Source organism: Pungitius pungitius, chromosome 17 (genome assembly GCF_949316345.1).
Source record: "Pungitius pungitius chromosome 17, fPunPun2.1, whole genome shotgun sequence".
Lineage (NCBI taxonomy): Eukaryota > Metazoa > Chordata > Actinopteri > Perciformes > Gasterosteidae > Pungitius > Pungitius pungitius.
The window spans coordinates 15,351,910-15,366,596 of NC_084916.1; the positions used below are offsets into that span (position 1 = coordinate 15,351,910).

General features: G+C 46.0%; 1 protein-coding gene across 2 annotated transcripts; it reads left to right on the forward strand.

Moving 5' to 3' along the window:
* Positions 1 to 2,895: 2,895 nt before the first annotated feature.
* On the forward strand, positions 2,896 to 13,358 carry lrrc3b (leucine rich repeat containing 3B). 2 transcript variants are annotated; one of them, XR_005120511.2, is made up of 3 exons: positions 2,896 to 3,061; positions 9,031 to 10,055; positions 13,145 to 13,358. XR_005120511.2 is itself a non-coding variant. In XM_037474908.2 (2 exons), the coding sequence occupies exon 2, from the start codon at positions 9,180 to 9,182 to the stop codon at positions 9,960 to 9,962; it is 783 nt and encodes a 260-aa protein (XP_037330805.1). In that variant the 5' UTR covers positions 2,896 to 3,061; positions 9,031 to 9,179; the 3' UTR covers positions 9,963 to 13,358. The 2 variants fall into 2 exon arrangements, 1 of the variants encoding a protein (XP_037330805.1); XM_037474908.2 differs by having other exon boundaries at positions 9,031 to 13,358.
* The last annotated feature ends 1,329 nt before the right edge of the window (positions 13,359 to 14,687 follow it).

A 14,687-nucleotide genomic window follows, 5' to 3' on the forward strand; every position in this document is an offset into this window, starting at 1 on the left:
TACTGTATTTGCCGTGTTATGTATTGGGACGTGCTGAATCCTTCACTGATGGTATGCTGCATGGGTTTTGCATTGCATAGTTAGTTGACCTCCAGAAGGTCAATCTACCCTGCTCCAAGGCCGTCCTTCAGAGGTTTTCGGCTCCGTCTATGTAAAAAAAAAAACACAGTATTTGTTCTGATGTTGTCTGCGTTAGCGGTTTCCAAACAATATTGATTGATTGGTCAGAGCAAAGTTGAGGTTTCTTCAAGCCTGTAAAAGAAAGTGAAAAAGTGCGGATGATTGCCAAAATACAAACTTTAAGAAGAGAAGGAGCGCTTTAAAGAAGAGGGATGCTTTGACAGCTCTCTCGTGTACATAGAGGGGGATGACAGGACGTGCAGAGCAATGACTCACATTTTGAGGGGGGGGGGTTTAGATCCAACCGTCACAACAACACACAGCACCTGTTCCAGGGATGGATCAATCTGCTGTGCAGTAAAATCACTCATTTTATTCACAGGGCCATAGCCTCAATCCATGCCATGCGCAATACGACCCGGGGACGCATTCCGCGGCTGAGGAACGGGGCGGTAATTCTTCGTCTTTGGCAGCAGAGTAAATTCCATTTCGATGACAGCACTAAGCGCCGTGGCTTTCACACTCGAGATACGAGGCCCATAAGATATGTGAATATTCGCTGTCAGCGCGGCAAAATGGGACAAATGATGCTGCTGACGACTGACGGATATCCAGCCGGAGTGGGAGGCTGCTGCTGCTGCTGTCGTCTGATGCCAGCTGAGAGCCTCAGCCTCCGAACCAACAGTACGCTGTTTACAGGGCGCTCGTTTACGGACGACGCCTGGCCCTCACAATCCCCCCGGCGATCCTTCAAATGGAAGGCCCGAAAAGGTGGTCGTGGCGGCAGATCGATTAACCCTCAAATTTAACAACGTATGCCAAACGATCAGGTTCAGTAGGCGTCTCTATGAAGGACGTGTTTGTTTAACTAGGTGCATTCATACGTACTTCACAAAAGAATCCTAACACTCAAACGTCGTATAAGCTCCACAGTGTGTGTGTGTCGTTCTACATCGCAGGACCGCGTCCCCTTCTTCACAAAAAGACTGTGAAAGAAACCAAGACAGCTGCAAAATGACTAGAAAAATAAAATAACAAATGCAAAGGGTGCATGAATGAAGAGCAAATTACGCAAAATGACTAAAAGGGAGGCGAAATTACTACGAAGAGGCACAAAACAACCACCATGAGACACAACACTAACGCAAAAATACACCAAGTAAGGACAGCAGGATGCAGAACGACCTCAAAGAGACACAAACCCAGAAAGATAGAGAGAGAGAGGCGTAGAGATAACAAAGGGACAGTGAACCACGACATAAAGGGCTTGAACCACTGTCCAGTCTGTTTGTCCTGCTCAGACTAAGACAACGTGAGAAGGCCTGTCCCATGTGTGTCCTCCGAGGTCCTTTGCCTCATAACCCTCCCGTTGCTGGACGCTTGCCGTTACTTCTTCACAGGTGGACAACCCTCGGTTGATGGCTCAGTTACTGCAGAGGATGACGACTGATTGGCTGCCGTGTTCTGGCTTGGGCGGGAACGCGCGGTGCGGCGACCTGGTTCCCTTTTGGGTCGCTGTGACCTGCTGACATAACAGAATCGTGAGCAAATACCACCCAGAACTTTATTAAATCACCCACGACGCGGCCTCACATTCAGCAGTGAAATGTTACCGTATCTAATTTAGAGAGAGCTCTGTCACAGATGCAGCACTGAGTTATAAATATAGAATGTCTGTCTGTCAGTCCCTGGTATGTTTTCAGAGCACCAGCAGCTGTTGCTCCTGCAAATCCCCCCCCCCCCCCCCAAAAGACACCAACAGCAATCATCTGAAATAACAAATGGATCTCTCTACACAACTGTCCTTTGGAGATGAATTGTCATTATCACACCCACGCAAAAGCAAGGTATCTCGCTCGTCTGCCACACGATGACTTCCCATTCATTTAATCGGCCCTCTACGTGGTGAACGACACATCGAGCATCAAGCTGCTGCAGTTAGGGGTCTCCACCAACAGGAAACCAGCGGATTCGGCTTTCAGAATAAGAGCAAACTGCTGGGAGGGTTTGTGCTGTGTGTCTGATAGGTCAGCTGTCTTATCTGAGGGATATGTTTGGGACTTTTCAATGCAAGGTAAGACACAGACATATTTTTTTTAATCACAGGTGTAATTCGGCCCAAATCAAATGAAGATAATTTACAAACACAATAGAAATGGACCTGGTTTTGATTCATGTCGGGGAACCTCACTTTGCAAGGTCTTTCCTGTCCCTTTTTTCTGTTTCGTCTCTCTCCTGTCGTAAGTTAACACAGGTAAAATGCTAGAAACACAGCTTTTGACAATATCCCATGGCCTTCTTCAGCTAATCAGTAAATCATGGACTCGTAGATGGAAAGTAGTGGAATGCCAATCAGGATATACCACGGATATGTTTGGACAAAAATATAAAACAGATCTATTCCTCGGTAATTTCTCTTTTTCTTTCTATTTGGAAGACTGATGTGCACTAAACCAGATGGGTCAGTCTGGAGGCGACAGGTGGATGTGGGCTCGGCACCTTATTTTTACTCTGCAGCCTTCAAACAGGCTCACGCTGCCACACACACTAAAAAAAAGGCTTTGAGATGAACCATCCTGATATTAAAACGCATTCCTTTGGTCACACTCTGCCTTAACTCTCCTCCCTTTCGGTTTTGCGCTGAAGGTCTGCACCGGACGTGGAGCCGCGCTCGTCGCCCCGGTGACTTCGCGCGGCGGAGAAACCCCTCCCTTTCTCCGACCCCCACCCCCACCCCCGCCCCCCCCCCTCCCCTCCTCCCCGGCTTCACTCCCGTGCAACGCTCTGCGCCGAAAAGGTAAAAAGATGCGAATTCCCTCCGCGCCCCGTGCATGAGCGAGCCGACGCAAGCGCGCAGACAGGCTCCCCGTCTCCGGCTGTCTGGCCCCCGCTGGGTGGGACATGTGTCCCCCTCCGTCGGCTCTCCGCCGTGTGTCTGCAGGTGAGGAGACTCGAGGACGCCTGTTGCGCTCGTGCCCGTCCGCCTCATTGTTATTATTATTATTTGTGTTATTATGTCTGTCCTCTGCTGTGGTGGATGGATGCCTCTTGCTTTTATTCGCTTGTGCACGCAGGACTTGTACCTGTATCCATAATGTGGGTGTCGGGAGATGAGGAATGAATTGGGGGGGGGGGGGGGGGGAGTTGGCGTTCCGTTCGCAATTAGACGTCCTCCGGCTTCGATGTGGTGTCGGGGGAGAGGGGGGGCTCAGGTAGGCTCATGCGTGATGTTTTCTGAAGGGGGACGTCGTGCCAAACGCCATTAAGAAAAAAAACTATTTCATGTTTTCCAAGGTTATCACCGAATATACGCGTCCTGTGCAGAATTAATTTTAAATTTGGATTTCAAATGTTTAAAAGCTCTGCTTCCATTCGGCAAAATGAAGGAGCCGCAAACCGGTATTATTTATTCTTTGCAAAATTCCAACTTTACTCCGCCCCCCCCCCCCCCCCCCCGCCGCAGTTTTTTCCGGATCTTTTCCAATCTGATGAACCGCGAAGGGCGGTAGCAACGGTTGTAAACCCATTTGTAAAAGTTTAAAATACCACTGAAATCATTGTCACGCGGTGTGTTCGGTGAAGGCCGAAATATAACGATGCCCTCGTAGATCCAGAAGCCGAGTTTCGCCTTTTCAATGAGTCGAACTGTTGCTCGCCGGCACCGATTAATCAATTAAAATACCGCATTTCTAAAGGGGGTTTTGCGTGACGTTCTTTCCATCCACCAGGCGTAACATGACGTGGTAACACCACGTCTACATGGGGGGGGGGGGGAGGAGGCTGATTGTTCTATCTGTCTGCTGGTGTCTCTGCTCGGGCCGTGTCTCCTATTCCAATATCTGTCACGTGACAGCACTGCCTTCTGATTCAAATGCAATCAGCAGATCAATAGTTGCGTTCGTGTCCACCGCGCGCGTGAGGCAACATCTGCATTCTCCGCGTGTCACACCTCCAGGCCAGAGGGTGTTTTTGTGTGGATTCATATTTGGTTATTCTGCCTGTCCCATTCTCTGCCAGGGAGGCAACCTGACTCCAGACAGAGAGGTACCACCACCCCCCCCCCCCCTCCCCTCCCCACTTCAATTATGGAGTCCAGTTTCATTAGAATAGAGAAAGCATCTTAGGCAAGCTCGATCAAAATTGCCCCTTCAGGGCTAATGTGTTATTTGTTTGGCTGAGTGTGCATTGGTATTCAAACCCTAACAACCTTTAGAAATCGCAGTGTGTGTTTTCTCTCTCTCTCTGGAGTTTCACTGTGGCAGGAGAGTGTTGTTGGATGACCGGGGCTAAATGAAACCAAGAGCCGGTGCCAAGGTGTCCAATCTGGTTGTGCTTAAGGAGGGAACGCACAAATTTGCAGATTCACCGGAGAGGTGACTTGATTATTTGCTGGTAATCCTTTTAATCAGGTGAAAATTCAGGGTTTCGAAGCGGCACAAATAAGGATAGAGGAAAATAATAGGTAGCGCAATACTGAGTAGGAATGTACGTATATGAGCCGTCCATTAGATCTGAGCTCCCAGATTATCACCTATTATTTTAGCCTTCTAGCTGATTCACAGCATGAGGTTTTCTGAACTTTCGCCACCTGGATCACCAGCGGAGCAGCTTTGTGGTTGTGGTGGTTGAGATACGTAGCCGATGGCAGCGATTGGCCTGTGAGCTGCTAAAAAAAAAAAAAAAACGAAATAGGAAAGAAAAAGGGACAGTATGTGCTTCTCACCAGTAGGCTAATTATTCTTTGATTACTCTCTTCCCGGGAAAAGCGTGTGCGTGTGTGTGCGCGCGTATTCTCCTAAACATTAGAGCTTTACACTGATTGGCTCACCCATCTATCAGCATCTCTCTGTGTTAGTTTAGATCCTGGTGGGCAGGTGGCTGCCTGTTTGGCGGCCTCTGCAATCAGTGTATGACTGAGTGTGTGTGTGTGTGTGACAGGTGTCAACCAATGCAGAAGCACCAAACCAATGCAGAAGCACCAAACCCATGCAGAAGCACCAAACCAATGCAGAAGCACCAAACCCATGCAGAAGCACCAAACCCATGCAGAAGCACCAAACCCATGCAGAAGCACCAAACCAATGCAGAAGCACCAAACCAATGCAGAAGCACCAAACCAATGCAGAAGCACCAAACCCATGCAGAAGCACCTTGCATTCACTCCACCGACCAGCAGAGGGCGACGCCTCTGGTTGCAAGTGCGATTGTATGGAAGTCTATGAGTAAACAACTCTACTTCTCCCTTTTGTTTGTTACCTCGGTAAATATTGTAAACGAAAAACGATGGGCTCAATCTGTTGTTTCAAGTCTTTGAAATGTTCCATTTGTGTGAAATAGACCACAAAGCAAAGTACGTTTTATGGAGATACATATTAGTTTAGAAATAGATAATGCCACTCTTTGAGACGTGCAGATCTGAGAAGTGAGAATTGTTGTTCGGTGGTTGGATGAAACACTGTTTCAAAGGCATTTCAATGGCTAAGTAGTAAAGTGTGTGTGTGTGTAGTTGAGACCTGGCAAACACTGAAAAGAGTCATGAAAATACTTGTTGAAAGGCTGAAGCGATGGTTAAGGCCTCCGTGTGTTTTTAAATGAGGTCGTTGTTGGATCAACTAGAAGTGTTTGAAACCTCACTAGTGGAATCGAGAGGGGGGGGGGGGGGGCTGTTCCACAATTTTAGTAATTTTGCAAAATGGGAAAACCCGAAAAAGCCTGCGCTCTTCACTCTCAAGTGCCCCCCTCTTCCCATTCATCTCCCCACCGCGTGTGTCCAAGACCCACGGCTGTCCATTACTCAAAATCTCCCTTGATTTATTACCACATTGCAAACATGAGTTTATTGTTCCTAGTGTCAAATCTTCAATAAACCGTAATGTTCATTTTAGTCAACGATCGTCCTTTCAGAGCCAAATAGATAATAAAACTGCCTAAGCTTTCAGGCAGTGGTGTCTTGTGATTGACGGGTTGCAAATGGTTCAATAGGCTCTTTTCAGATAACCCTGAGGGACCAAGGTCTGAATTAATTCCACCCAAAAGGCCCGGGTCGGGGAGGTCAGTAGGTTCTGGTTGGTGTTTGCAGGGAGGACCTCTGCTGATTGGTTAAAGGCGCGCGGGGCAGCTGCAAATCACGTCTACTGTACTTGATACAGTGAAAAGACCTATTTACTCATTTGCTCAAATTCAGTGTGCTCTTTTTTTAATTTATTTTTTTCTTCACCCCCACTCATGTTGATCCATTATCTCTCAGGGGAAAAGCCATTAACAAGTCCGGACCAAAAATGCTAATAGTTCTATTATTTTCACAAAAACCTCATTAAATCAGTTTATGAGGCTTTTTGAAGAGATTTTGGAGCTCTACGGCAAATAGAAGAATACATTATTTGTTGGTTTGGGTACCTTTTTTTTAAGAAATGTGTCCACAGAACTTTTTTTTTTTTTTACTAATACACGCTAAATTAAAACTACAAATGTTTTAAAAATAAGCTGTTGGCACGGAGCCTGAAATAAGACTTCCCACAAAAGCATGTTCATGTCGCAGCGAATGGCATGTTAGGATGGCCGTGGAATATGTAACAAAACTTTTTTCCCCCCTCTGGTCCAAATTTGTTATTCCTCAAAATACCTACAAAACAGCCTTTCAGATTAAACAATGGCGATAAGTGCTCAGCTGATGCAATGTTTGCTTTGACTGATGCCACCTTTTGTTCATACAATACTAAACGGTCAGAAGTCCTCTCAGTAAACACAATATAACACAATATTTGCTCCCTGTGGATCCACTTACAGCTTTTTTTTTTTTTTTGTATAATCCCGGTGCGGTGGGCCTCTTCTTCCCGATCAAACCAGTAAATCACTGGTGTTCAATGAGGACGTGTGTCAGAAGGCCGCCGCCTCCCGTCAGCGGGGCTCAAGGTTTAATAGACAAAGCCGGCTTCTGTACAGCAACAGGTCCTTCTGGCCCGAGCAGCAGCAGCTGGGTAAACAGCTGGATGTGGGCCTGGACACTGTAAAGCAAAAGTGTCCATGTGATGATAAAAAAAGAGAGCTGTGTCTATTCATGTAGTCTTATTGTACTCCTCAAGGTCTCCTGGAGAGAAACTTGATGCCCTGCTTGCCTGGCAAAAAAACAAATTGATTTTAAGAATTGTCGAACAAATGAGGGTTTTGTGGTTCGGCGGATGATGGGATGAAGAGCGTTGCACAGGAACGACGTCGGTGATAGCGCTGCTGTCTCTTCGCCATCGGGCTGCCAGACGGTGACTCACTTCAACAAATCCGAAGTGTCGTGGATCGCCTCGAAGGTGGAGGATGTATAATCAGTCGCCTCTGTTCAACACTTGTCATGAATCCCATCATTTCCATCCTCGGGAATATGTAAGCGCATCGATGTTGTTGTGGGGACGCCATCTACAGCCGGCGCCGCTGGCAATGTGTTTCCTGCATCATCTTTTCTGTACCTCTGTTCTTGTGCTCATGATATTGTTATATATATATATTCCTTAAACTTTTGAGATGAACGTCCCCCCTGTTTAGATATATTGGCGGTGGAAGGTCCGAGGCACTGTGTCATCACAAATAGGTTGTTTTGCGTCAGAACTCAAGAATGTTGCATAAGCCATTCATGACAATTTCACTCAATGTCTCATAGAATTAGATGATGAAGGGATGACATTTTGGACAGGTCTCAGATCTATTTTCCATGGTTCTGTCCAACGATGTATTGCATTGAGTGATTTGGGAGAGGATTCTGCAGGCAGACTCTTGCGCTTGTTGTCGTATTATTGAATTAAACAGCTGTGCGTAGTTTATTTTTATTTTTTTTCGCACATAGGACTCAGCTGTATAACCAGATTATATTTAATATAATACAATGAATTGATAATTAATACAACTAGATAAATTAATACAACTAGATAACCACGTATTTATGTTCCAAGCAAACCTGATCCACATCTGGATATTGTGCACCATTTGTTCAGCATTGTCAACTCATGTTAATCAGTTCAACAAAACAGAGTCTCAATGATCTACATCTTATAATATAGATTAAAGGGAAATCCTCAGGTCATCTTTTTTTTTTTTTTAATGCAGGATATTTATTCTGCTTCTCTGCCGGGCCTGTTGACAGCCGTGTGCTTTCAGCCGTATAATTCAAAGACTTTAATTAAATATTGGATCGTAAAAAACGTTTAGGACATCCACAAATTACGCATGCTGATTTGCCGGCACTCCACCACAGAAGATGAGTCATTTGTCGAGGATGACGAGCGACTTGTAAAAAGAGATGACAAGAGAGTTTCCACACACTCGGAAACTCGTGCGGGTGTGAGACTTGAACCCTTTTAAACATCTTGCAGTGTCTGGGTTTCTCCAGTCCAGGTTGGTGTAAGATTAAAGTAGCCCGACAGGACCAGGCCCCTTGTTTTCGGGTCTGAATGCCTTCTCGTGCACGCTGGTGCTGACGTAGAGGAATGCTTGCGTGCCGCCTCACTGAGGTACTGTCTACCATGTTCACTAACTTTGTTTAGCATGGTCGCTAACAGCAGTAAAGGGGGGAAAAGGGCCGGTGCAAATGTAATCTGAGTGCTGGACGTCCCAAAGTGACTGCGACCCTGTGAGGACCATGAGCGTCTGTGTGGTAATCCATCGTCCTTCATGGTGGCACGACGACCTGGTGTCCCAGCATTAGCATGCATGAAGCCCTGCCGCTGCAGATGCTAAAAATGACTGATGATTGTAATCTGGAATGTCTCCCAAATTAATAAAAAGTGAGCGTAAAGCCCATTCTTGTAAGTATTTTCCATACACTGTAGGATCTAGTTGAATGAGCGATAATGGAACACTAAATGAGAAGTTTGAATGGTACCCGTTGACCTGATATCTTCACCGTGTATCTTAATCTTTCCTCAGGCCTCGGCGCAGCATGATAACGTCTGAGCTGACTCCAGGATCTCCGGTGGGCAGACAGTGAGGCCCCGGGCCCGCCGCCATGCGATGCGCGTGAGGGACCAGCGGCGGTGTTGTGGCCCCCGGCGGGATGCTGCCGACGGCCGGTCGCCATGACTCTGCTGGACCTGTGGCTGTCGCGCTCCATCTCCATGTGCCTGCTCCTCCAGAGCCTCGTCCTCATGGCCCTGTGCTTCCCCTCGGCCAGCATGTGCCCAAAGGGCTGCATCTGCCAGCGGGACCCCCACCTCCACGGCTTCAACGTGACCTGCAGCCAGTCCCGCCTCAAAGAGATCCCCCCGAGCCTGCCCGTGGACACCGTCCTGCTCAGGCTGGACCACAACCAGATAGGCGCCGTGCCGGACCAGGCCTTCCACGGCCTCCGGCTCCTGAGGGAGCTCAACCTCTCGTACAACGCGGTGGAGACCCTAGGGGAGGCGGCCTTCAGCGGCATCGAGGCGACGCTGCAGGTGCTGGACCTGTCGCACAACCGCATCACTAGCGTGCACAAGGACGCCTTCGCCCGGCTCAAGGCCCGGGTGATCGTGGACGACAACCCGTGGCACTGCGACTGCGCCCTGCAGCAGGCCATCGGCGGCATGGCCCACAACCACGAGGCCGCCGCCCGGGTCCTCTGCAGGAGCTCGGAGCTGCGCGACCAGGAGGGTCGACCTTTCCTGGCGGTGGACACCGACCTCTGCAACCTGGCCAAAAGGACCACAGACTACGCCATGCTGGTGACGATGTTCGGCTGGTTCGCCATGGTCATTTCGTACGTGGTGTATTACGTCCGGCAGAACCAGGAGGACGCCCGGCGCCACCTGGAGTACCTCAAGTCTCTGCCCAGCAAGCCCAAGAAACCCGACGAGGCGGACGACATAAGCACTGTGGTCTGACTGGCTGGTTGGAGGCGAGCCGCGCTGACCAACACCAAAATGTTTATTGTGACGGGACCCATGTTTGTAGTGTTTGCTATTTCAGACTTTTAGGTGAGTAGATCATCAGACCTGATGAGAAATCTTTGTATTTTAGGGATTCTGTGGATTATGTTGTTACCAGGGTTTGTCGACGTCTGAGACGAGATGAGAAGGAAGGCCAGAGAGTCTAATAGACACCAGTATTGTCTTTTCTAAAAAAAAAAAATTGAGCACCCAGTAATCTCAGGTTCAAACATTGACATGGTAATGGATTTTTATAGTTGTAAATTTGGAATATCTGATAAAACGAAATATATAAACAGAGCCCTTGTTTTGGTACCTCAACGCCCCCCCCCCACGTAAAAAATGTGCACTGCGGTTCGCAAATACTTCCTTCCCTTTAAAATGACATTTAAACTTTAAATATTCATAACGACCGCAGCAAGGAGAATATTGGATCCGTACATCTCGTTGTGTTTCAGACACTCGGGTGTCGGGGGCCTTCACTTTATAAAGTGTCTCCCTGCTTGCCTTCAGCTCGTTATTCAGACAGTTCGACGATGGGGACGCGTGAGCACTGACTGCAGCGTTTAGTGAACCAAGTTGCGACCGGATGCTGCCGCCAAAGTCCCGTTTTCTAAGGGGCGAATCCCGAGACATGTCCGTGCGTCGCGGGTGTGTTGCTCACGGGGGGAAACAATGGTCGGCTTTCCTTTCAGCCAAAAGCCCCAAATGGTCGTATCTCAATCGTTTTTTTTTTTTTTTTTTTCCAAAGCCGTTTACCTGCTGCGTCGTGGTTAGGAGTCCGTTCAAATCATGTCGGCCCCGCGTTAAAGACTCACGCGCCGTCTCGTGATTGTCAATTGCAGATTTTTTTTTTTTTTGTCGGCCCCGTAGCTTCCTGTTTGGTCGGACTGGGTGTGGATCGTTTTTCAGGTGGTCACTACGAGGCTGAGAAAAGACCATGTTTACATTTTGACGAATGTACGGCCCCAAAGATTAAAGAAACGATGCTTTTGTGTTCTAGATGTAGCAGGTGGCCATGGTGTAAGCAGGAGTATCTACTTTTGTGCAGCTATTGAAAAATAATGCACTCCGTGGATGTAAAATGTGGATGCATCATTTTTCAATAATGGCATTATGGACTATGCGTTTTATACTGAAGCTTTTTTTCATTCTAATGCTGATCCAAACTATGATTTTGTGTTTAGGCCTGGGAATAAGGCTATTAGCTCAAATGGCATTGGCTTAGTTGATGGCTTCTGAGCAGCTGTGAGATTAATCATTTGAGGGGAGTTTAATTCATGGTGGAGAAGACTATTTCTTTCTTTTATTACTAACACATGCAAAGATGATTGAGTTTTAACAAGAAACCTTTACAACCACGTATCACTTTATCCAGTCATATCAAGAAGACCCATTTTGTTACACTAAATCAGTATATTTAATTAAAACAAGAAACCTTTGTTATTATAACAACATTCGTTCACACAACTTCTTTACAATGCCATGAGAAATAGACAGAAAAGACATGTCGGTATATTAATATTAAGGGATTTTCATCCGCCAACCACGACATCATGGTCATAAAGTTGAAAAAATATCTAAAACCACATTATAAGTCTAATCATCAAAACCAGATGGAAGACTCAAGATCAATTATATTCATACTAAATGACCTTATTTTACTGTCAGAAGTAAATACATTAGTCATTTTTGGTTATTACAAAACATCCCCGGAGAACTCGTCCTACAAAAAGCATCCGCTCCAAACGGGCCGCTCCGTGAAAAGACGTGCATTGAAATTCTTAATTGTCCCTTAAACATGAACCTGCAGTTTATTCCTGGCAAACTGATGAAGACCCTGAATGTTTCCGGGATATTGAAAAGTCCAAACAAAGTGTCGCTGCAGTGTGCTCACTTGAGGTGGCCCGGCCCTGAGCGAGACGTCCCGAAACTCGCGAGGAGCCGGTTTCTCAACTCAAGCCCGAGATGAGAAACCGCTCAGTTATCACCAGCACATCCACATCGATGCCCCAAAACGGGTCACAGCCCACCGACTTCCTTTGTTCAGTACCAACGGAGAAAATCGATTTTCCCAAAACCTTAACCATACCATAGTTAAAAAAAAACGGAACTTCACGAGATGTGAGCTATGTAGTAAATTAGCTGAGAGCATTTTTGTCAAAGATTTTGAGTGTCTTAGTTGATGTATTTTGGCATTGGATGTTTTGGGGAGAGGTGGGCCGGGCCGCTGTTGTGCTGTGCGTCGCCTCCATCGGTTTGTGCGACCCCCCCCTTTTTCCTGCCGTCGTCGCTGCCTTTCTGTGTATCTGTACCGGTTCAGAAGTGAGCACAGAGCTAAATGTCAGTTTCGGTGAACTCTTCTCGTCGATGTTTTGTGGTTTTCCTTCGGTCGTCCACAGCCAACGCTGTTAATCGTTACCGTTTGCCTCCATTTCCGTCATGTCCCTCTAAGGACGCCGTGTACAGTAATGTTCCCCCAGCAGTGGGTGGGGGATAAAATTGATGGCGTCATTGTCTCAAACGGCTCCCCCTTTCCATCACGGCCCGCTGGAACGTAGGCCCAGAGAAAATCCATCAAGGGCCACGCGAAACACTGGATCCATGTGTAAAAGTACGGGAAAATAGATTTTTAGCTCATTTTTACCTTTAAAAAAAATAAATAAAAAAGAACCTAAAGTAGTTCCTGCACATGTCGGATACTGGGTGTTGCTGATATCTTGCTTCTTGTTTTTGTTTGTCACTGACTTTGTACAGTAATGGTTGTTGAAATGACGTCTTTAGGGGATATGCAAGGAGAAAACGCAAGTAGAGAACACTAGGCTCGCGCCGTGTAAATAGGAACGTTGATGTTGTGTGAAGAAAAAAAACAAAAAAAACCCCAAACTTGAAATCCCTTTAATTAGTCGTCCTTGAATGTGCTAAATGCCTCGTCCTCCTCATGACGGGCTCTAAAATGCATGTACGATGTAATGGAGCACAGTGTAGCCAAGGACCCGAGAGTATTTCTAAGTGCCTGGATACTTCTCTCACCGTTTTTATTTCCTGCCCCCCCCCCCCCCCCCCCAACCCCCCCCACCTTAGTTTAGGATTCTCTCCGTTTAGTGGATTTGTCAATTTTCATTTTTCTTTTTTAGGTTTATTTTGCAAATTTAGAAGAAACGAGGAACCCGGACTCAACCATGCTGATGTAAAGAGCTGTTTCACTAAACTGCGCTGTACCATATCACAGGTTTTGATGCGGATGGACGAACTCACGGTCACGGAGGGTGAAAAATGTTAGCACCGGCTGTCATGGTTGCGTTGTAATAGCATGACGTGCAGAAAATGAAATAAAGGAGGTTTGCCTTGCTTGGTGGTTTATTTCTTTCTGTGGTGAAACTGAGGCTTTTCCCATCACTCCGCCAACGTCAACGTCTCCCAACAGTGGGCTACCTGGCAGTTGAGAAATTACAATATCTCACATTGTGTTCCTGCATTTATTAAATCCCAAAGATGTAACGTGTGGGTGTGAAGGGTTTGGAGTTGTCTGAAAGCCCCTTTTGACAAACCGGAGCAGAGTGAGTTAAAGCACTGTCAACGTGAGCTCTCTCTTTTAACGACTAAATTTGTTATCTGCTATTGTCAAGGAACACATATTTCTCTCTTTCATTTTAAGCCTCAATATAAATGTGTTTTATTCATACATTCATTTTCTTTGAAGGCCAATTTTTTCAGATTTAAATCATTTAGACATACTTTCATATTGTCTTAGGTTCATTTTCTCTCAAGTTGTCATTTTTTCTGCAGCGCCAAAGGTTTCAGCATTAGATTCAGAATAAAATAGAATGAATATACATTTTCTCAAAGTCATCCTGTTGCAGAGTAATTTGAAAGCTGACATATTTCAACAAAACATATCGGGCAAGTTTCTGGTGACCTTCACAGACCTTACACCGCTGTGACCTCCGTTCTTACAAATAACAGGAAGCACAGCGCGTTTGACTTTCTGTTATATTCAGTTTTCCATTACGGTCGAAATTGGGTGAATCACACAGGACTTACTTTACCGTTAATTCCCTCTGAAGTAAAGCACATAAACTCCTCTCCTCAGCCAACAAGATAAGGGCTGTTTCTTAATGTTCTTTTGCTCCATCAAAAAGAAACAGATTTATAAAAAAAAAAAATGGTATTGCACTTTGAGGCCTTTTCTTATTGCACAAAGATTTGTTTATTTTCATGCGATAACTAACGTATGAATTAAAAGCTTTGTCTGACCGCAACAAAAAAAACAACTGAAACATCAAAAGGTTTCAGACAGTCTGAGAAAAAGTAGAGACTCTTATTATCCTCCCAAAGAGAAAAACATGTTTTATAAGACAATTCTTAGTGCGTATTCACTTCCACTTACTTGGAACTTATTATTGGATAAAAGGAGCTTTTCTCGCAGCCATGTGAGCCACCATTGTTCGTTGACTACAATGACCCCACGTATCAATACAAAAGGAACTGACGCAGGCTTTTAATGTCAATACCAATTATTACAAATACACTGATGTGGTTCACCTAAGGATGATGTTGCTCGCTTTATTATATTATATTTATATATTATATTCGGTATAGAAGATGACTGACTGACATTCCTTTCTGAATTAGACATAAGCCACTCACTATGAGTCGTAATTTAACAAGAAAAATACT